The sequence below is a fragment of the Urocampus carinirostris genome, chromosome 7, assembly GCF_059441175.1.
Source record: "Urocampus carinirostris isolate Australia breed hairy pipefish chromosome 7, RoL_Ucar_1.0, whole genome shotgun sequence".
Taxonomy (NCBI): Eukaryota; Metazoa; Chordata; class Actinopteri; order Syngnathiformes; family Syngnathidae; genus Urocampus; species Urocampus carinirostris.
In genome coordinates this window covers 941,119-965,242 of record NC_142355.1, presented here as the reverse complement: position 1 = coordinate 965,242, position 24,124 = coordinate 941,119, and the positions used below count along the sequence as shown (strand labels likewise).

General features: G+C 40.6%; 1 protein-coding gene across 1 annotated transcript in view; it reads left to right on the top strand.

Annotated features, from left to right (window-relative positions):
- The window catches only part of LOC148362063 (unconventional myosin-IXAa-like), a 96,494-nt gene that overhangs the window by 5,265 nt on the left and 67,105 nt on the right, over positions 1-24,124 (top strand). Inside the window, exons 2-3 of the mRNA XM_088339485.1 lie at positions 7,495-8,438; positions 23,905-23,999. Of these exons, the coding sequence (XP_088195611.1) occupies positions 7,557-8,438; positions 23,905-23,999 (977 nt within the window). The 5' untranslated portion in view covers positions 7,495-7,556. The remainder of the gene's footprint in view (positions 1-7,494; positions 8,439-23,904; positions 24,000-24,124) is intronic.

The window sequence follows — 24,124 nt, the reverse complement described above, 5'->3', positions numbered from 1 at the left end:
CCTTTTTTCATCCCTAATACGCTCAGTGGCTGAAAAATCCATGATAAAAGTGTGAGAAAAAATACACACAAAAGCTCTTTAAACTCATTTGGGCATTGTTAACAAAATATCAATGGAGAACATATTTAATTTGAAACTTTTTAAGGACACCTCAAACTTTTAATAATTAAAAAAAAGTGTGAAAAATAAAGGTAAAGTATACCTCGTTCTAGTATCAAATCAGATACTATCAGTATCTGATAAAAGTTCCAGGATCTTGTATCAGTTGAAAAGAGTAGTATTGGGACACCCCTACCCCTTAGAAACAACCCTATGTCTTGATGCATTCAGTGTCGCGTGGATTTAGTAGTTTTTCTTCCGACCGATTTCACTTTCACTAATTGTTTTTCTTTCATGGTCTCGGATATGCGGTAATGAATTAACGATTAAGATAAGAACTAAATTCAAACTGCTAATAATCTCAAAAAGTATCCAAAAGAACGTAGTGGATCGTTATTTCAGATATCAGATTGCATAATATTGGTATCTGCTAATCGTCTGGTATTGGTTGTTTAAAAGTAGTATTGGGACACCCCTACCCCTTAGAAACAACCCTATGTCTTGATGCATTCAATGTCGCGTGGAGTTTATAGTTTTCCCTTCTTGTAATGAATTATGATCAAACCATTGATTCCCAAATGAGAAGATGAGAAATTCCAACTGTGTTGCGCTTAATGCTAATTCCTATAAAAACTCAATGATAATGATTTCAGGTATCTGATGACATAATATCAGTATCGATATCGATTTTGGAAGTGGAAAAAGTAGTACGCATTATCGGGCTGGCTGATTATCGGCACAAATATTCGGGGATTTGACAAATATTGGTATCAGCATTTTTATTTATTCAACGAGGCGACAAAATATATTTCAAAACGGGCTATTTAGGCTCAGATGCAGCCGAGCCTCCCTCTCCCTCTCTCTCTCTCCTCAGATGCTACCCACCCCGCGCCTTCTGATTGGATAATTGACCGGGGGCAGAGCTACTGAAGCATGAAAAATAACGTTGCTAACTCATGCTGGTGAATCAAGACCGCTGATAATAAAAAAAAATTATGATTAAGAGAGAGAGCATAAAAAGCACGCGATAGTGGAAGGCTGGGTGATTAGCTATTACCATAACACGAGTTGAATTTTACTACCCGCACTGTTAGTTTTTGGTTAAGGTAAAAGATTAGTCATGTTAGTCGTGTTGAAATTGTAATTTATTTACTGTAAAAGGTTTCTCCTCAGATGTTACCCAGCCCGCGCCTTCTGATTGGATAAGCGACCGGGGGCGGGGCTACTGAAGCATGAAAAATAACGTTAGAGCGTCATTTTTGCTAACTCGTCCTGACAAGCCCCTGAATCAAGACCGCTGATAATATTGCGATGGAGGGATAGCGTGAAAAGTAAAATTGTTTATGATTAAGAGAGTATAAAAAGCACATGATAGTGGAAGGCTAGGTGATTAGCTATTATCATAACACGGGTTGAATTTTACTACCCGCACTGTTAGTTTTTGGTTTAGGTAAAAGATTAGTCATGTTAGTTGTGTTGAAATTGTAATTTATTCACTGTAAACGGTTTCTCCTCAGATGTTACCCATCCCGCGCCTTCTGATTGGATAAGCACCCGGGGGCGGGGCTACTGAAGCATGAAAAATAACGTTAGAGCGTCATTTTTGCTAACTCGTTCTGACAAGCCCCTGAATCAAGAACGCTGATAATATTGCGATGGAGGGATAGCGTGAAAAGTAAAATTGTTTATGATTAAAAGAGCATAAAAAGCACATGATAGTGGAAGGCTGGGTGATTAGCTATTACCATAACACGAGTTGAATTTTTTTTTTTCCCTGCACTGTTCATTTTTGCTTGAAGTGAAAGATCAGTCATGTTAGCTGTGTTGAAATTGTAATTTATTTCCTGTAAAAGGTTTCAGAGAGTTATTCAAGTTTTGATTTGAATTCATAGCAAATATTCTTTGTTTCTTTTTGCATTATAAAAAATGTCTTACAACGGTTTTTTAGCTTTCGAAGCAAATGAATACCGGCTCCTAGTATCGGTTATCGGCCTCTTCTTAATGTTCGTAATCAATATCAGTATCGGCCTTGAAAAAGTGTCTGATCCTCAATCGGGACGCCCCTATGTCTTTGACCCTATGTTTTGACGCATTCAATGTCGCGTGGATTTGAGACGTTCACACAGAGTTCTGTTGCGCGTCTCCGGCGAAGTGTATTTATAGCAGCGGGCGTCGAGCACAATGGCGGTGGGCGGTGCCGCAGCCAATAGCGCCTGTCATTGTTCTGAAAAAGTCCAGAGTCGCTGGCCTTTTTCTTTCTTGGTGTTGCGCAAAATGCACAAAATCCAAACGTTTCCGCTTCCCTTTAAGGCAGGGGTGGGCAAACTGGGACCCGAGGGCCACGTGCCGCCCCCAAGGCTTTTTCACCGGACCGCCAAACGCTCAACATTGAATGACTCATATAAATACTCCAAAATAAAATACTACTATTAAAAACGTTTTCTGTTGGTCTACAACAAAAATACTACAAATATAAAATTCTGTGCTTAAAACATGGACTGAACATTATAGTTGGCTTTAGTTCTGAAAAGAAAGAAATAGTGTAGAAATACTACAAAAATAGTACTAGAGTAATACTATCATACAACAATACGACTATAAAAATACTACAAAATTCTCCTTTGGAAATACTTAAAAATTCCACAGAAATGCTCCAGAAATTCTACAAAATAAACCACAATGGAAATATTACAAAAACAATACTGAATAAACACGACAATAATACTCCTATAGAAAATACTAAATAAATATTTCTGCAGATATACTACTAAAATACCAGTACAGTAATACTATGACACAAAAATACTACGACATAAATATCAGAAGAAAACTCCAAAAATATTCTAAAAATGCTACAGATATACTACAAAAATCATCATATGGAAATAATTTAAAAATACTACAAAATATCTACTGTGGAAATACCACAAAAATACTAAAAAACTCTCCTTTGGAAATACGTAAATATTCCACAAAAATTCCACGGAAATTCTACAAAATAAACCACAATGGAAATATTAAAAAGAAAAACTGCAGAAACTCTGCATTAATACTCCTATAGAAATACTAAATAAATATTTCTGCAGATATACTACAAAAATACCATTATAGTTATACAATGACACAAAAATACAGTAATATTCTAAAAATGTTACCGATATACTACAAATATTATCATATGGAAATAATTTAAAAACACTACAAAATGTTTACTGTGGAAATACTACAAAATTGCTCCAAAGATAAATATAAAATTCCGTGCTTAAAACACAGACTGAAAATATTATTTGGCTTTCGTTCCGAGAAGAAAAAAATACCGTAGAAATACAACAAAAATAGTACTAGAGTAATACTACAAAAATACTACAAAACTCTCCTTTGGAAATACTTAAAAATTCCACAGAAAAGCTACAGAAATTCTACAAAAAATGACAATGGAATTATTACAAAAATAATATTGCCGAAACACTACATTAATACTCCTATAGAAAATACAAAATAAATATTTCTGCAGATATACTACAAAAATACCAGTACAGTAATACTATGACACAAAAATACTACAACAGAAATATCAAAACAAAACTACAATAATAATCTAAAAATGTTATGGATATACTACAAAAATGATCATATGGAAATATTTGAAAAATACTACCAAATATCTACTGTGGAAATACTACAAAAATACTACTGCTGAAAATCAGCAAAAATACTACAAAATAAAACTACAGTCCTACAACTGAAATACTACTAAAATACTCCAAAAAAATTCTAAAGAATGTCTACAAAAATACAACTATAGTCATACAATCATTCAAAAATACTACTACAAAAATAAAACTACAGTAATAATACAAAAATATGACAAATGTATATTAAGGGAATAATACAAAAATACTACAAAATAAAACTACAGTACTACAACTAAAATGCTACCAAAATCCTACAAAAAAATCTAGAGAATGTCTACAAAAATACCACTATAGTCATACAATCATTCAAAAATACTACTACAAAACTACGACCGAAATACTACAAAAAAATTCTACCGTCCCCAAAGATATTTTAATTTGTCATATAATAAATAAACAGATTAAAATTTTCATTTTGTGTTTTTAATTTCTAGTTTTATTTTGTGATGAATGACATTTTTTTTAATCTCAATCTAAAAAAAATAAAAAAGTAAAACAAGCCATATTTAAAGCTGCAGTGTTTAAAACGTAAGGTTTGGCGTCCGGAATTTACAGTAAGTATATATCTTATATATATTCTTTTTAACCATTAATTTAAACACATTGATTTCATAATAAAATGTGAAAAAACTAATCTCTATTTTTTTCTACCATTGTATTTTTCTTTATTTATAGTTTTATATTTCTATTAATTTGTATACATTTTATGACTACATTTTATTATATTCTTATATTATCTTATGTATTTTGACTTTGGTATTTATATTTTGACGAGAGCAATTTTACAGTTTCAAGTCATTTTAGCCTGTATTAATCGTTTGAATTTGAATGATTTTTTGGGGGGTTTTGATTGTTTTATAAATATATGTATATATAAAATGACCAACTAGCTGAACCTGTTCTGGGGGTTCCTACTGGTGCTTGAAATCCTTGAATTTTAATGTTGTGTTTTCAAGGTCAGTGCATTGTTAAATCCGAATGGCAGAATTCATGTCAGTTTATAGCGGCCCATTGACACAAAAGGACAGTAGTTTATAGACGGGGTAAAATAGCACAAAGTACGTGCTAGCAGCGAGATAGCCACTCTATTTTAGTCCAAAAGAAAAAGATGGATGCTGGGTTTCTTCCTGGCCTTGAAAGTGCTTGAATTTGGTTTTCAAAAGGTGAGTTTTTTTGGAGACAAAACCAAAAACCTATCCGGCAGTAATTGTATTCGTCTTCATTGTTAGCCTCCGTGGTGGTTAGCATCAATGAACTAGCTTAGCGCGTGCGAGAGCGAGATAAGGAAGCTCAATCGCGCCATTGTGGAGCTCATTAGAAACACTTTTTCTTTTTTTCTTTTCCGTCCCTCGGGCGGCAGCTGTTTATTTTGGCGGGAATGGCCGTCACATGACCGCCTTTCTAAAGCGCTAATAGACTCCAAAGACATAAAGTGTCTTCTTGTTCTACATCGGTTCACGTCCCCGCCGGATTTTTGGGTTTTCTTTTTTCGAGATCCGTCTCCGAAGTCCCCGACAAAAGCTTTATTGTGGCGGGGAACATGTGACGCCGCGGGGAAATGCCGACACATCTTCCCGCCCGCAAAAGTTGAAATAATCGCTTTAAACTCGATCGATTGTGAAGATAATTGCGGGTTGAAAACTGATTTGAATGGTTCACTCAATTTGAACAAAATAGGTTACGGAGTATCTGTCCCAGATATCGGTATCGGGTAGAAAAAATGGCCGACATCCTTTCCTCACAATCTGAAAAAACGAAACATTGTATTTGACACATTTTTCTAAGGGTAGCTCGAGCAGCTTCCAAAAGGCTTTAGGAGATGACCCATTTACATCACTAAAACTTTTGCAAATGTGTATTTTACCTTAACCATTTTTTAGACATTGTGAAAGAGTTGTAAATGTTTGCCATCTCTTTCCAGAAGTCAATCCATGATGATGCACACTTGCGCGTAACAAAGTTTATTTTCAGCTCCGATTAAATTGTGTTGGGAATTTTGTTTGTGAAGATAATTCCAATTTGAGAACTGATTTGAATGGTTCACCCTATTTGTACAAACTAGGCGATGGAGTATCTGTCCCAGATATTGGTATCAGGCCTCGAATTGAGTGGCGAGAAAAAATGGCTGACATCCTTTTCCCACAATCTGAAAAACTAAACATTGTATTTGACACATTTTTCTAAGAGTAGGTCTAGCTGCTTCCGAAAGGGGGCTTTACAAGATGAACCATTTACATCACCAAAACCTTTGAAAATGTATATTTTACTTTAACCATTTTTTAGACATTGTGAAAGAGTTGTAAGTGTTTGGCATCTCTTTCCAGAAGTCAATCCATGATGATGCACACTTGCGTGTAATAATGTTTCTTAAATCTTTTTGGTAATTTCATTGGCTAACCAATGTTTCAATCATCGTTCGAATTGGATACTAATGGCTCAATATTTGGAACTACGAGAGGTTATCTGTGTTTTATCAAACATGCCTGGGAACTGTGAAAAAAGCCTGTTATTGGCCAAGATTGATGTCAATCAAAGGGATAGAGGCTAAAGGGGAGTTTTGGAGGGAAACAGATTACTAAAAGGAGCATCTAATGAAGCAGAAATGCTTTTAGGCGGATTTGTTTTTAATCTCTCGGCATCATGGTTTGTTTTGCAGTAAACGTTTTACACGGTTGTATTCTCTGAATAGTCCCAGACGTAACGAAGCTGTTTTTGCGGACATTCAATTCATTTGATGACAGCCAGTGAGAGAAGCGCAAGAGGCAAATGAGCCGTAGTTTTAAATATTTCCACCGGATGTCACCCGAGCCAGTGAACACTTGCAAAACAATTGTGGTTGTATTTCTCCATTTCTCTCGGACTCACTTCTTTTTTATTTATTCCTCCCTCTTTTTCTTTCTCCTGTTCTCTCTCGTTCTCTCTCTTTTTCTCTTTTCTCTCTCACTCTCTAACTTTCTTTTTTTCTGTCTTGCTCTCTTTCTATTTCTCTCTCTAATTTACACTTATTCTTTTTATCTTTCTCTTTTTTCACTTTTTTTTCTCTCTCTATTCATTTCCCCCTTCTTCTTTGTTCATATCTCTATTCTGTTCTCTCTTTTTCTCTCACTGTTACTCTGTCTCCCTTGTTCTTCCTATCTGTTTATCGCTCTCGCATTCCCTCTCTCTCTTTCTCTCTGACCTCACTTTGTCTCTTTTTCTCCTGCTGACTCTTTCTGTCGTTTCGCTTCTCTTATTTTTTTTATCTTTCTCTTTTTTCACTTTTTTTTCTCTCTCTATTCATTTCCCCCTTCTTCTTTGTTCATATCTCTATTCTGTTCTCTCTTTTTCTCTCACTGTTACTCTGTCTCCCTTGTTCTTCCTATCTGTTTATCGCTCTCGCATTCCCTCTCTCTCTTTCTCTCTGACCTCACTTTGTCTCTTTTTCTCCTGCTGACTCTTTCTGTCGTTTCGCTTCTCTTATTTTTTTTATCTTTCTCTTTTTTCACTTTCTTTTTCTCTCTATATTCATTTCCCCCTTCTAGATTCATATCTCTATTCTGCTCGCTCTTTTTCCCTGCCTCTCTCTTTCTCTTGAACTTACTAGTCCGACCCTCGTGATATTTTTTGGATAGCATTCGTGGCCCCCTGTTTTAAACCGATGGCGACGTTTCTCCGAGGCGTATATTTTGAAATAGAGCTGACGGTTTTGCGCCCCCTGCAGGTCGGGATGTCCTGATCCCCCCCCCCCCGGGGCGAGCGAGCGATCGGCGCTCGGATGGCACCATGAGCGGGCGAGAGGGCGGACGCGGGGCGCCGGACGGGGGCCGGCGCCGCCTCTCGGACCAGGACTTCACCCTGCGGGTGTACCCGGGGCCCCTGGCGGAGGGCACCATCTACTGCCCCCTGGGGGCCCGCAAGAACACCACGGCGGCGGAGGCCATCGAACGTCTGATCGAGCGCCTGGGCCTGGAGCGCGCCAAATGCTACGTGCTGGCCGAGGTCAAAGAGTTCGGCGGCGAGGAATGGGTCCTCAACCCCTGCGACTGCCCCGTGCAACGCATGATGCTGTGGCCCCGCAGCGCCCTGGAGGAGCGAGGCGGGGGCCCGGCGTCCGGCCCCGAGGACTACCGCTTCCTCCTGCGGGAGAAAAACCTGGACGGCTCCATCGGGTACGGGGGCAGCCTGCAGATGTGGTTGCGGGTGACGGAGGAACGGCGGCGATTGGTGGAACGGGGGCTCCTCCCCCAACCGGCCGCCGCCGACCCCCCTAGCGACCTGTGCGCGCTCCCCGAGCTCACGGAGCGCGCCATCTTGGACAGCCTGCGGGCGCGCTTCCTCCAGGAGAAGATCTACACCTACGTGGGCAGTATCCTCATCGCCCTCAACCCCTTCCGCTTCTTGCCGCTCTACAATCCCAAGTACGTCAAACTGTACGACAACCGGGCCTTGGGCGAGCTGGAGCCGCACATCTACGCCGTGGCCGACGTGGCCTACCACGCCATGTTGCGGCGCCGGCGCAACCAATGCGTGGTCATCTCGGGCGAGAGCGGCTCCGGGAAAACCCAGAGCACCAACTTCCTCATCCATCACCTGACCGCCCTCAGCCAGAAGGGATTCGCCAGTGGGGTGGAGCAGATCATCTTGGGGGCGGGGCCTGTACTGGAGGTAAGACGCTGCTCTTCGCTTCTCCCGCTTCCTGTTCCTTTCGGAGGCGGGGCGCGCGCGCTTGAATTCGAGTACGGTCGAGTCGTGTTCATTCGTATTTTCTGTATTTCTGTAATACTTTTGCAATAATTCCATAGTAGAGCTTGCGTAGTATATCCCTAGTATTTTTGTAATATTACTGGAATTGTTTTTTGCAGTACATCTTTCGTAATGTGTCTGTAATAGTATTTTTGTCTTATGGTAATACTGCAATGGTTCTTTTGTAGTATTTCTGCATTACTATTTTTTGTAGTGTTGCTGTAGCAGTACTTTTTTCTGTATTTCTGTAGTAATATTGCAATAATTCCATAGTATAACTTGCGTAGTATATCCGTAGTATTTTTGTAATATTACTGGAATTGTTTTTTGCAGTACATCTTTCGTAATAGTATTTGTGTAGTATGGTAATACTGTAATGGTTCTTTTGTCGTATTTCTGTATTTTATAGCATTACCGTGGTTGTATTTTTATTACTATTTCGATTTTTGCAGTATTTATCTTAGTCTTTTTCTATTATTACTGTGGTTGTATTTTGGTATATTTGTAGGCGTAATATTTTGCTAGTATTATTTCTATGCTGTAGTAGTATTTTTGTAGTATTTCCATAGTTTTGATTTCATTTCATCATGAAAGTAAAATAATAGGTCCCTGTTTGTAAGCACGAATCAGATATTTGGTTTTGGGGTCATTTTGTAGTATTTTTGTAGTATTTCAGTCGTTGTACTTTTGTTATTTACATACAAAGGAAATGGGGACAGACTAGTCAGCAGCAAAAAAACACATTTTTATCAGTAGTACTTTATTTTTGGTTTTATATATCCTGTCGTTATCATTTGGCCATTTTCATTCAAAGGACGGGATAAAAAAAGAACGGGGGGGCCGCGAGTTGGGGACACCTGCCCCAGACTGTCAACCCATTGGGGTCTCCTGAAATTCTTTGGGAAACGCTGAATTGGTATTTTCTAGGAAAAAATGGAGGAGTTTCAACGGGAATTCCCGGCATCTTCCTTTTTTCCGCCAGGCGAGAAAAAATCGGGAACGTCGGGAAACGGGAAGAGTAAGCGATACGGGAGCGCAGGCAGAAACGAGATTCCGAGCGAGCTATTTTTAGCGCAGGCCACGTGACCTAGAAAGACGGTTCCGCCGCATCAAAAGGAAAAAATGGGGCCTAATCCAGTCCAGATTAGAAAATCAATCCGGGATTAGGGAATATTTCATCGCTACTCAACAAAAGATGCACTTTTTTGGGTGGGCTTTTAACACATCCACGACTTATTTTTTGTATTTATCCATGAATTCATTTAAAAACACATTTCTTTTGTGTATTTGACCGTGTTTGCTTTATTTGCATCTACTCCGTGAATGGAATGAATTCTCTTTTTTTTCAAAATGGATTCATTCATTCACACAGGGCAGCACGGTGGCGCAGTGGTTAGCGCGTGTGCGGCACAGTTCTGAGGTCATGAGATCCAACCTCCTGTGTGGAGTTTGCATGTTCTGTCTGTGCTTGCGTGGGTTTCCTCCGGGCACTCCGGTTTCTTCCCATATTCCAAAAAGGTGAATTGGCCAGTCTAAATTGTCCCAGGTGTGCCCTGCCCACTGCCCGAAGATAGCTGGGATGGGCTCCGGCACCCCCGCGACCCTACTGAGGATATGCGGTGCAGATAATGGATGGATGGATGGATGGATGGGTTATTTAGGCTCAGATGCAGCTGACCATTTCAAAATCTACTCACTCTTTTTTTTTAAGTTTTTGAGCCAAAAGTGTCCCCCGGGCCACAGCTTGGACTCCGACGATTTGTTGGCCCATTTGAAGTTCCCGATTGGCTTAAAAGAAATCAAAGGACTTCCTGGAGATACCCCAAAACTATAAGGCCAGTGTTTCTCACCTATTACGCCCCCAAGCTGTCATTTAATGAGTTGAATGTCTGCAAAAAATGCCTTGGTCACATCAAAGACAGTCCATATTTATTTGTCTCAATAGCGCCCCCCTTTTTCGATTGACATCTTCTCCACCAGGAGGGTCGGTTCTTGCCAGTTTCATTTGGCCCCTGACATCCGAGATGGAAGCCAGGAGCGCTGGGACCCTGTTTCAGGGGTGTCTGGAGCGGGCCTGGGGCTAACACCGCTAACCGGTGTCGGGTTATTTTACCTGGGGGCCACACGATGGAACAAACATTCTGTCGGGGGCCGGACTAGTAGATTCAAGAGAAAGAAAAAGAGAGAGAAAGAAATAAGAGAAAGAGGGAGGGAAAAGGAGAGAGGGTGGGACAAAGAAAGAGAGAGGGAGACAGGGAGAGAGAGGGAGGGAGAAACAAAAGAGATAAAAAGAGAAGTTGTGAGAGAGGGGGAAAGAAAGGGAGAGGAAGAAAGAAATCCAAAGAGAAATAGAAAGACGGAAGGAGAGAAAAGAGAAAAGAAAGCTCGAAGGGTATGAAGAGAAAGAGAAAGAGAAAGGAGAGAAAAGGAAAAGAGGAAGTTAGAGCAAAAGAGGTTAAAAGACACACAGAGAGAAAGAGACAAAGAGCAACAAAGGAAGAGGAAAAGAGAGACACAGAGAGTGAAAGAGACAGAGACAGAGAGTGGGAGAAAAGGGGTGAGAGAAAAGGGGTGAGAGAGAGAGAGAGAGAGAGAGAGAGAGAGAGAGAGAGAGAGAGAGAGAGAGAGAGAGAGAGAGAGAGAGAGATTTTTTTCTTTCTAGCTCTCTCTTTTCTAGATCTTTGTCTCTTCCCAGTTCTTTTTTAGTATTCTTCTCTCTCTCGCTTTCTCTATCTTTCTAGATTTCTTTATCCTCTCTCTTTAAGCTCTCTCTTTCCCACTATTTTTCTTTTTAGCACTCTCTCTCAACAACTCTCTTTCTAGCTCTCTCTAGATCTATTTGTCTTCTCTCAGCTCTCTACTTTCTCTCTTTCTAGCTCTCTTTTTCTAGATCTTTCTTTCTATTTTTTGCTTCCTCCGTATTTTCTTTCTCCTACTAGCTCTCTCTCTCTTTCTAGATCTTTGTCATCTCTCATTTTTAGCTCTTTTCTCTTTCTAGATCTTGTCCTGTCCTTTCAGCTCTTTCATTTTTGCTACCCTCTCTATCTCTTTCTTTCTACCTCTTCCTATTTTTAGCTCTATCTCACTTTCTCTCTTTCTAGCTCTTTTTCTAGATCTTTATTTCTATTTCCTGCTTCCTCCGTATTTCCTTTCTCTTACTAGCTCTCTCTCTCTTTCTAGATTTTTGTCCTCTCTCTTTTTTTAGCTCTCTCTTTCCTCTTTTTAGACCGTTCTGTCCTTTCAGCTCTTTCATTTTTGCTACCATCTCTTCATCTCTTTCTTTCTACCTCTTCCTATTTCTCTTTCCAGCACTCTTTTGTGTCTTTTTCAGTCTTTCTCTTTTCTCTTTTTTGCTCTGTCTTTCTCTTTCTGTGTATTTTCTCTCTTTGTGTCTGTCTCTTGTCTGTTTCCAAGTCTTCCTCTCTCGACTTATTTTTAATCGTATCCGTTACGGGACTGGTCAAGATGATGGATGGCTTGCTGTCAGAGATGACCTCTATCACCGTTCAAGGTCATTTGAGCATCTGTGGCTTTAAAGCAGGGGTCTCACAGGCAATCGGAGTCGGGGGCCGCCCAAGTCAGGGTCCGGGTGAGGTTTTGCACAAAAACGGCGCTGATAAAAACATCGGGCTCTTCTTCATGGAAAAGTGTTTTATATTTGTCCACTAGATGTCGCTCTCATGTGTAGTGACAGCAAAGATGAAGACTACAAACTAGGGAGACTAAAAGGGGTCATAAAGCAGCCCTTTTCTTCTCGTTTTTAGCCAGCCTTTCTCAAAGGAAGACAAAAAGAAAGGAATAAGGTTTGTTCTAAAAAAGGAATAGAAAATATGGAAAAAGATAGAAGAAAAGTTGCACAAAAGGAAAATAAGAATAAAAAGAAAAGTAGGGGAAAAGAAAGCTAAAAAGGAAAATTGAGAAAACGACAGAAAAAAGAAAGGAATTGGGGAGAAAAAGGGAAAAATGCAAATTTCTCTTTTTTCTTTTCTTTTTTTCTTTTTCTCTTTTTTCTTTTCTATTTTCTTTTCTGTTTTTCTTGAGTTTTACTTTTGGTCTCAATATTTTTTTCATTCGTTACTTTTCTTCTTTTTTTAAACTTATTTTTCTTTTCTTCTCTTCCTATCCAAAGTTTTAAAGTGCATTTTAGTCTCTGTATTTTGTCTTTTCCCGTTGTGCTTTTAGCACACAACGACATATAGCGGGGAAAAGAATACACACTGTCCCTTTGAACTTTCCTTTTAAGGCAGCGGCCTCAAGCTATCCCCTCGTGGGCTGCAAAAGGCCCCCGGGCCGTGAGTTTGTCACCCCTGCTTTCCCCCGACATAGATACAGTTTTTCTCTCCCTTTTGTTTCATAAACAAGATGAGAGAAGAGAAAGAGCGGCGTCCATGTTTTTTCAATATGGCCGCCTTCCTAGACGCGTGACATAATCCTAGCGAGCATTCTTCCTAACATCTGTTTGGCGGATTAGCCTCCTCGCGTTCCCGCTTCCCTTTCTCGGGACGCTTTGCCGTTTGGACCTCGGGCAGACGGTCACCGCGCAAACTCTTCCCGGCTTTTGTTTTGAAGCCGACGTAAAAATTCCTGTCAAGTTGCTCGCATCTGCGAGTAAATTGCTCTCAGTAGTTTCCAGATCGACAAACCGCTGCGGGCTCTGATCGGCTCCCTGTCCCTATTCAAACCCAGTCCTGTCGCTCTCCTGTTGTCAGTCCGTCTGCGAACCTCTGTTGATACAAGGCAAGCCTTTTTGACCCTGAATCCCGCCTGTCTCGTTTTTGTTCCCGTTTGTCTCCAGTTACGACCCGTTCTGATCCCGACCACGTCTGCTCCCCCGTCCCGGCTTACGATCCATTTTTGATCTCGACTACGTCTACTCCTCCCGTCCTGGCTTTTGACTCGTTTCCGACCTGTTTTCCGTCCCTGACACCGCCATCGCAATTGGGTCCTGATTCCGTTCTGGTCATGACTATTTTATTTTAAAAAAAAAAAAAATTGTGTGTTATTCACGTTTTTATTTCTTGGAAAATGTCCTCAATTGAGAAAGTATCATCTGACATTTTTAGGGGTGCGAGCTGTTAGGTGGTCACATCTGCGAGCAAATTGCTCTCAGTCCAGATTTATATTGTCCACCTATTTTAGATTGTCCTTTGGGTGTTATTCATGTATTTATTTGGTGGGAATGTCCCCAATTTTGGAAGTCATTCCTAACAACAAAGGCTGTCTAGTTGTTGGCATCTGCGGGCAAATTAGTCTCAGTTCAAGATGAGATATTTTTAGATTTTTGTTTCCTTCTGATGTGTTTTCATGGGAATTTCCCCACTTTTGGAAGTTGAATGTGTCGTTTGTAGCATTGCAGTCTGTAAAGGGGATCTCACCTGCGCGTACCATATTTTCCGCACTATAAGGTGCACCGGATTATAAGGCGCTACAATGGGAACGTGGACAAAACAGTCAGATGGTTCAGTCCAACTGATTACCCCCTTAACATTCCCAAAGCTTGCAAAGACGCAAATACGTGTCGTAGACACCTGCGGATGCGGTGTCCGTACGATCTCACTCAAATGCATCGTTCCATCATTCGGAAGGTTCAAGTCTTGGGATTCAAGAAATGCCAACCATTCCTTAGTTTCTATTTTCTTTTTCGCTCGCAACTTAACTGTGCATATGACAATAAACACTTGGAATTGAGTTGACTTTAAAAATAGACACTCCATTCCATCCATTATCTGCACCGATTATCACAGAAACATCGAGTTCAATCTGAAACAAGATACAGGGAAAATATATAGCCGGAGTAGCTCACCGAAGTCGTTGTGTTCATAATAATGTGCAGCCGTGGTCCTCTTATATCCGTGAGTGTAGTAAATCCAGGAGAATAAAATATTTACAAATACAGAATAGTAAAAAATGCTTTCTGTATGCCGTCAACCACGTGCTATACGCATTCATCTTTTTCGGCCAATTGCAGGCTTTGTTTTGCCGTTTAAGCCAATGCCAGCCTGTAAATGATAAAAAGGATCCTCCCCTTGACCTCCGAATAACTTTAGCCAATAGTGATCCATTCAAATGATGATTGACACATTGGTTAAGAAATGAAACGCCGGTAAATAAATCCCAGCATACACCGCGGACTACTCAGCGTTCGGGGTAAAATCGAGTCGGCGGCTGCAAGTTAGTTGCAAGACTTTGCGAATTAATATTGATCCATATATAAGGCGCACTGTATTATAAGGCGCATGGTCAGCTTTTAAAAAAAATAAAGGCTTTTAGGTGCGCCTTATAGTGCGGAAAATACGGTAATTTGGTCTCAGTCTGAGATGCATATTGTGAAAATATGTTTAGATGTCTGTTTTTTCTTGACTCCCGATTTGATTTGATGGGAATTTCCCCACTTTAGGGAGTATGTGTCATTTGTAGCAGCACTGCCACTTTACTTAATGCGCGAGTAAATTGGTCTCAGTTTAAGAACTGTATTGCACGCATATTTCCATGTTTTTATTTGTATTAGAGATCCACTTTGTGGGACATATTTTAAAATCGTGCTTTCTGTCATCCTCTGATTTGATTTCTTTGGAATTTCGCTGTAAAGTTGGTCGCATCTGCGCATAAATGGATCTCAATTTAACATCTACCTATTTTTAGAATTTTGTGTTTGATTCCTGAGATGATTTCATGAGAATTTCTCCTCTTTGAGTTCACATTTCTAACAGCACAGGCTGTGTAGTTATTCTCACCTGCAAGTAGTTTGCTCGCAGTTCAATATTTGCTTGGGTGTTTTTCCTGACTTTATTTCATGTCAACTTTCCTATTCTAGGAAGTGTAAAGTGTCATTTTTAGCAGCATAGGCTGTAGATTTGGTCGCATCTGTGGCTAAATTGCTCTCACTTTGAGATCTGCATTGCCCACATATTTGTAGATTATTTAAATGTCTGTGTTTCCTGATATCATTTCATGGGAATTGTGTGAGAGTGTGTCGTTTCTAGCAACGCAGGGAGTCATGTCGGTCGCATATGCGGATAAATTGGTCTCAATCTCTCATTTACCTGTTTTTAGATTTAATGTCACGCGAATGTATCCACTTTAAGCCAGATAATGAATCATTTTTTCTGTAAATTTGGACGGTGATGGAGTGTCGTTGAGGAGTAGAAGGGATTTAGCTTGAGGAAGCAAGATGGCGGCGCGCACGGACGCAGCGGCTAACAGCTCTTCAGCTAATTTTCTAGTGATTATTGTTCTCTTGTCTTTTGTGCTTTCTTTTCTGGACACATGCGTGGCCATTAATACCTAAATTTCGACTTCTTGGGCACTTTTTATACCACCTTAGATATCCCGAACGAGATACTAAGAGATCCGGGATCTCCGTGGATGGCCAACCCACTTACGAAGTGACGGAGATCGTAGGGATCGTAAACAAAAGCGGGGCTGTCGCTCTGGCAAGTGTGCTAAGCTAAGGGAGTTACATCGGCGAAACGGCAGAGAAGGACACGAAGATCTGCCTAATTCCACCAATTTAGCTTCTTAGCTTGTCGTCGACCGCAAAAGACACCCGCAGGTTCCGGAATCGAACCCGGATCTCTGTAACGGACTCTGTTAGATGCTCCAAACGGGCCCGATTGAATTTGATCGTCTTAAAGTGGCGTCGCCGCCGCCATCCGCCGGCTGATGCGATTAGGAACCGCCGAGAAGCCATCTGGCTGGCTAGCTGGCGCTAACCGAATCTGGGCAAGTGCTTTTTTTCGCTAAGTGGTTGCCGCGGTCTCATCGTGGCTGCCACAACAAGCAAAAATCGGATTAAGGAAGTGAGGAAAAATGGGTTTTTCTTGTATTGATTGGAATTGTAACAATCCCCAAGGGGGCGGAGCCAGGACAGGGGGCGTGGTCACATTAGAGATGATTTTGGTAGCTTATATTTTCCTTTTTCCCTTTTTAACCTGAATGAATCCTGTTTTTACTTCATTTTAGGTATCATCTTTTTAGGAGAGTATTGGAATCTCCATTTTGGAGTTCAATTAAAATGATAGTTTGATATCCTTGACATGGAACTATAACTAAAAAAATGTCCATTTTTCTACCGTTGTGAGCAAAAGAGTAAAATCAAATACAGTGAAGGTGATTTTCTTTTTTGTGTGAACTACGCAAAGGTGGAAAAACAATTACAACTTTTGCGAAAAGTACCGCACGATTTGTTTTATTTTAATAGAAAAACAATTTCAAAATAAGAGTAAAAGGTAATAGAAACTAGATTGGATGTCCATTGAGTAGGAATTTTGTATACACAGCAAAAGAAATAGACATCGCATTGCCGTAAAATGTGCTTGTTATAGTATAATCCTCGCTTATCCTCAGTAGGGTCGCGGGGGTGCTGGAGCCCATCCCAGCTGTCGTTTTCATTTTAGATTGTTTCTTGGAGAAAAAACAAGTTGATGATGCCTAATTCTACCCGTTTTACAAAATATTTTCTAACAAGCTGGGAAAAATAAAATACTAGTATTGTCAGGACCAGAAAGGAGACAGGACCCACTTGCGTCACGTTTCTCTCAGTTTTATTGGAAGTAAGGAAAAGGTTGCACCCACGATCCGGTGATCGCTGGGTGCGGGAAGCAGGTCGCTCTGAAGAGGATCTTCCATGGCAAGCGATGGTGGTGTCGGGAATGGAAAAACGGGTCGGTAGCCGGGGCTGGGAGAGCTAGGCGTGGTCAGGGTCGGAAACGAGTCGTAAGCCAGAACGGGAGAGTAGACGTGGGCAGGATCAAAGACAGGTCGAAGCCGGGGACAAACAGGAGCAAAAACAGGACAGGAGTGAGTTAGGGTCAGAAACAAGTCTTAAGCCAGAACAGGAAAGTAGACGTGGTCAAAATCAAAAACAGGTTGAAGCCGGGGATAAACAGGAGCAAAAACAGGACAGGCGTGAGTCAGGGTCAAAAAAGGCTTGCCTTGTATTCACTGAGGTTCGCAGACAGACTGACAACAGGGGATTGACAGGTCATGACAACTAGTATACGTTATAGACAATTTTGCTTATTTTGAAGATAAATTTTGGTATTGTACTAGTTAAAAAAAATAGAAAGAGCTTGAAAATGATACCTAAATTGAGTAACGGGGTTAAAAAGCTATTTTTGGCAGCGTAGTCGTACTTTTTTGTTGCTTGGGGTTTTTACAATACATTGAAATTTGAAGCCGCTTAATCTTCCTTTTTTTTTTTGGCCTCAGAGAGAAAAGAATAATAATAATAGAAGCCCCGTCCCCCCTTTGTTGTGTTAAACCACAGAGATAATCGTTTAATAATTTAATCTCCTTACTAATCCTTCCCCATTTTTTGTAAATAATAGACATTTTCAACATTTTTATTCATATTCTGTCACAATCGTGATTAAAAAGCGCCCCCACCGCCGCCACCGCCATCATTCCACACCCCTCCCAGATCGCATCACAAGGATTTGGATTGTATTGCAATTGTAGCTTAGTGCTATCGAGGAACACATATGACTATTGTCCGTCCATCCATGCGTTATCTGCACTGCTTATCCTCGGTAGGGTCGCGGGGGTGCTGGAGCCATGACGACTCACTCGCTCATTCACACCTGGGGACAATTTGGACCGGCCAATTCACCTGACATGCATGTTTTTGGATTGTGGGAGGGAACCGGAGTGCCCGGAGGAAACCCACGCAAGCACAGGGAGAACATGCAAACTCCACACAGGAGGTTCGATCTCATGACCTCAGAACTGTGCCGCACACGCGCTGACCACTGCGCCGCCGTGCTGCCCATGACTATTGTCCTTTTTATTCAACAAAACAGGAGAGAAAAAAATGGCAGACTGGAAAAAGGCGGAGCTTAGCTTAGTCCTGTCCCCTCGACAACCAGAACTTATTATGTCAATGTCGCCTGAAAATGGTGAAAGTAAGAAAAGGACTGTTTCGAAAACCCCCAGAAAGAGTTCATGAGTATTTGAAGAATGAGCTGGCTGAGGTTTCCATCCTAAATTTAGGTCAGAAGATGGCGGCAGTGAGTAGTGACATAACAATTTGAAGACGCCAGCTTTTCTAATGAATGTAAAAATAAAAAAAAGAATCTATTTAATATTTGTAAAATGATCTGCCATTTTTTGTACTAATCTATAGAAAATCACTCCTAAATTGGAATAAGTCAATTTCCTTTATTGCGTCTTATCATTTTTGGGGTTAGGTAGGGGGATTTCATTTATATTATTTAATTTTGATTAAAAAAAACCTGGAGGTGGTCCTGATGCTGCGCTTCACGAGATAAAAGCCTTTTATCATCCTCTCTGCATCCGACCCCCCCCCCCCTCCCTCCCGAGGGACGGATGCGGCCTAATCCTCAAAGGTTGCCGTGGAATCCCATTGGACAACCCACTGGCCCACTTTTTTGGAGGCGGGGGAGGTTGCCAATAGCGACCGGGTAGGGGCGGGGTTAACTCCATCACTCATAACCTTGAACAACCGGAGGTCGTAGGGGGCTTTAGTTTGTTTTTCCTCCCAAAGGATTGACTGACAAGCTTTTGTACAACCCCCCAAAAAAGACTCTTTTTGTCCTTTTGTACCTACCTGAAAGTGTATTTATTTTGAAGCCCCCCAAAATGATGATGTTTGTATGGGCTGCAACAACTCATCGGTACAATCGATGAAAACCATTATTAAAAGTGACGGCAGCTTATAACCTTATCCTCCTTGTTTTATAACCTTATCTTCTCTGTTCCTTTATCTTCTTGGCGTTTTTTACCTCACTGTGAATGTGTGAACCTGGAGTGTCACGCCCAATTTCGTTGTCACAATATGTTAACCCATTTTGTAACAATGACAATAAAGGTAGATTCTATTCTATTCTATTCTACTCTATTCTAACTACGTTAAATCCAAGGAAATAAGAGTGCACACAATTCCGTGGTGACACTGAGAGTTGTAGTACCACTTTTGTCCGACAGAGGGCACCAAGACTGTTATATTACATTTATTTAAGTATTATTATTTTTTAACTAAGCAGCATCATTACCAACAAAATTGGCATGAAAGTTTCAACTTTGTAGTGTTTGACGCAAGCTAACGATTTTCAAGGGAACAGAAAGTGCTGCAGAACTACAAAGGGGAAAAAATTCGGAAAAAATTTGAAATAAAATTATCAAACATATATGTGTCATGACCAGAAGGGAATCGGGACCCAATTGCGTAACGTTTACCACCAGTTTTATCGAAGGAAAGAGGAAGGGTTGCGCCCACGATCCGGTGTTTGCACTCGGATTGTGATCCGAATACGGAAGAGGATCTTCCGTAGCGAGCGATGGCGGTGTCAGGGACGGAAAAACAGGTCGATAGCCGGGACAGGAGAGCAAAAACGTGGTCGGGGTCGGAAACGAGTCGTAAGCCAGGAAAGGAGAGTAGACGTGGTCGGAGACAAAAAGAGGTCGAAAGCCGGGACGGGAGAGTAGACGTAGTCAGGATCAAAACAGGTCGCAGCCGGAGACAAACGAAAGCGGGAGTCAGGATCACAAACGGCTTGCCTTGTATCAACAGAGGTTCGCAGACGGACTGACAACAAGGGATTGACAGGACCAGGAGAGTAGACGTGGTCAAGACAAAAAGAGGTCGTAAGTCGGGATGGGAGAGTAGACGTGGTCAGGACCAAAAACGGGTCGAAGCCGGGGGACAGACGGGAGCAAAAAACAGGTGAGAGTCAGGGTCGAAAAAATGTTTACCGTATTCAAAGATTTAACCCAAAAACATGATATAAAAATCGAAAAAAAAAAAATGTTTTTTGTTAATCTTTTTTTTAAATGATAATTTTGACTCTTTATTTGATATTTTCAATATAGGCTACCTTGCCTGTTTTGACCATAGCAACGTAAAAAAAAAAAACATTTAGGAAATGTATTAATACATTCCTACGCAATCATTTGAATTAAATCACTTGAAATATATTCATTACAGGTATATGCCTCAAGATCCATTCTCTTTTCTTTGCAATTTGTGTTTTCAGTTTAGGCTACATCTCCTCTCTTAACAATGTCAGGACCAGAACGAGGACAGGACCCACTTGCGTGCGTTTCTCTTCATTTTATTGGGAAGAAGGGAAAGGGTAGCATACACGATCGGTAAATCGTTGATCATCGGGAGCAGGTAGCTCAGACGCGGAAGTGGTATATCCGTGGTGAGCGAAGGCGGTGTCGAGAGCGGGAAAAAACAGATCGGTGACCGGGACGGGGGAGCAAAAACGTAGTCGAGTTCAGAAAATGGGTCAGAGCCAGGAATCAAACAGGAATCAGGACAGGAGAGTCAGGGTCGGAAAAGGCTTGCCTAGCTGGAGCTGAGGTTTGCAGACGGACTGACCAAGGGTGACGGAAAGACGGGGGTTTAAAAAGTGACAGGCAGCCAATCAGCGTCCGAGGCAATTCTTTTTTTTCCTTTATGTGTCATGACTGCACGGTGAACGATTATTTTCTGCGCCACGCATGTAATTAGGGCCGCGTTTTCCGTGTCCGCCCTCCGCCCACACCAATGAATCATGGGTAATGTGAGCTGGCGGGATTAGCCCTCCACTGCTGCAATTTTTTCATTTTTTTCGGGGATTTTGCTAAAAAATATCAAATTAGAACCAGTGCTTCTCAATGATATTCTCTCATGCACCCCCTAGGAAGAAGAAAACCTCCTGCTCAAGAAAAATGAAAAATATGAAAAGTATTGAATGCAATGAAAAAATACGGAAAAAAAATGAAAAAGTCTTGAAAACTACACAATGTACAAAAACATACTAAAAGGTACTACAAAGTAAGAAAAAAAAGTATGAAAAAGTATTGAATGTAATGAAAAATGTTAAAAAAGTAGAACAATGACTAAAAAGTATGAAAATGGACTAAATGTACTAAAGAATACTAAACATTACTAGAAAGTACGAAAAAAATACTGAAAAGTGCTGAAAAATACTATAGTACTACAAAGTAGCTCAGCTTCGGATTTGCATTTATCTGTACATATGTTCCAATTTTGTGTTTATGTTAATATGCTTTGAAATTATGTTAATGTGTGCTAGCACGGCCCCAAGGGGGTTTCCCCCCACTCAGTACTATGAAATTAACTTCTTTCTTCCTCTCCTGCTCAAACATATTTCCCCTCTCTTTCTTTTAAAAGGAAACAAACCTTGCGGAGCATTTCCTAGACAGGATTTCGTGTTGTTTGAAGGAGGGCTAATTAGCATGTTAGCGGGGGAGGCAATATCATACGAGCAAGCCAAAAAAAAAAAACCCAACTTGAATTAGCCTTTCCTCTTAGCCCAGCGGGAGCATTTTCCGACCGGAGCGACCTACATTGGGGAAAATGGAAGGCTGCCAAAAAGCTTATCGCAGCGCCCGTTAGCATGATTTAAGCCGCAGCTGCTTCCGTTAGCTTCTCTTTTTCCGATAGCGATGAAAAATTGTCAACGGATTTATTCATTTCAGTAGCGTCTCGGCATGAGCAGTCAGTCTGCCATCTTAGCTGACCTACTTACTGAAATGGACGGTAAGATTAGCATGTGCTAGCTTAGCTACTGTACTTTTATCCCAAAGAGTTCAAATAATCATCACCAAAAAAACTTTGCCGAAACTACTTACTGGAATAGATAGTTAGCTTAGCATACGTTAGCTTAGCTACTGTACTTTATCACAGGTGGAATAAAGAGTACAAATACTCGACACCAAAACAACTTTGCCGAAACTACTTACTAGAATAGATAGTTAGCTTAGCATACGTTATCTTAGCTACTGTACTTTATCACAGGTGGAATAAAGAGTACAAATACTCGACACCAAAACAACTTTGCCGAAACTACTTACTAGAATAGATAGTTAGCTTAGCATACGTTATCTTAGCTACTGTACTTTATCACAGGTGGAATAAAGAGTACAAATACTCGACACCAAAACAACTTTGCCTAAACTACTTACTAGAATGAATAGTTAGCTTAGCTTAGCATATATTAGCTTAGCTACTCTACTGTTCTCACAGGGGGACTGAAGAGTCCAAAAAAATCATCACAAAAACAACTTTGTCTAAACTACTTACTAGAATGGATAATTAGCTTAACTTAGCATACATTAGCTTAGCTACCGTACCGTTATCACAGGTGGACTAAAGAGTCCAAATAATCATCACAAAAACAACTTTGCCTAAACTACTCACTAGAATAGATAGTTGGCTTGGCATACGTTAGCTTAGCTACTGTACTATTCTCACAGGTGGACTAAAGAATCCAAATAATCACCACAAAAACAACTTTGCCTTAACTACTGACTAGAATGGATAGTTAGCTAAGCTTAGTTTACCATACGTTAGCTTAGCTACTGTACCGTTATCACAGGGGGACTAAAGAGTCCAAATACTCGACACCAAAACAACTTTGTCTAAACTACTTACTAGAATGGATAGCTATCTTAGCTTAGCATATACTTGCTTAGCTACTGTATTGTTTTCAGAGCTGGACTAAAGAGTCGAAACACTCGAGACCAAAACAACTTTGTCTAAACTACTTACTAGCATGAATAGTTAGCTTAGCTTGGCATACGTTAGCTTAGCTACTGTACCGTTATCACAGATGGACTAAAGAGTCCAAATACTAAACACCAAAACAACTTTGTCTAAACTACTTACTAGAATAGATAGTTAGCTTAGCATACGTTAGCCTAGCTACTGTACCTTTATCACAGGTGGACTAAAGAGTCCAAATAATCATCACAAAATCAACTTTGGCTAAACTACTTATTAGAATGGATAGTTAGCTTAGCTTAGCATACGTTAGCTTAGCTACTCTACTGTTCTCACAGGGGGACTAAAGAGTCCAAATACTCGACACCAAAACCACTTTGTTTAAACTACTTACTAGCATGGATAGTTAGCTTAGCTTAGCATACGTTAGCTTAGCTACTGTACTTTTATCACTGGTGGACTAAAGAATCCAAATAAACACCACAAAAACAACTTAGCCTAAAGCACTTACTAGAATGGATAGTTAGCTTAGCTTAGCATACGTTAGCTTAGCCTCGTCTCGTACCGTTATCACAGCTGGACTAAAGAGTCCAAAAAATCGACACCAAAACAACTTTTTTTTCATTTGAATATGGTATCAGTTTGTCACACACTCCAAAAAATGTGATATCGGATGTTTAAAAAATGATATCGGTCCATGAAAAACAACAAAAAAATGGGATGGATGTACTGTTCCTGGGGTATCGGCTTTAAGTTTCGGTTATCAACCACTTTTACCGCTACTGGTCGGTATCGTTTAAGATAGTATCGGTCCATCCACGTATCATATTACGAAAAAACGCGATTCGATACCACTGGAGGATTCGGTGCTGGCGTTTCGGCTATTGACGGGTATGGTTTTTTTTGTGCCGGCAGGCCTTCGGGAACGCCAAGACGGCCCACAACAACAACTCCAGCCGATTCGGGAAGTTCATCCAAGTCAACTACCAGGCCAGCGGCACCGTTAGGGGGTAACAAACTCAAACGCTCGAATGAAAAAAGTAGCCGTTTTGACTGATAATACATTCATATTAGTATCATTAGTGATCCCAAGAGCCAAGAAGAAATCCTTGACAATGATAATAATAGTTATATG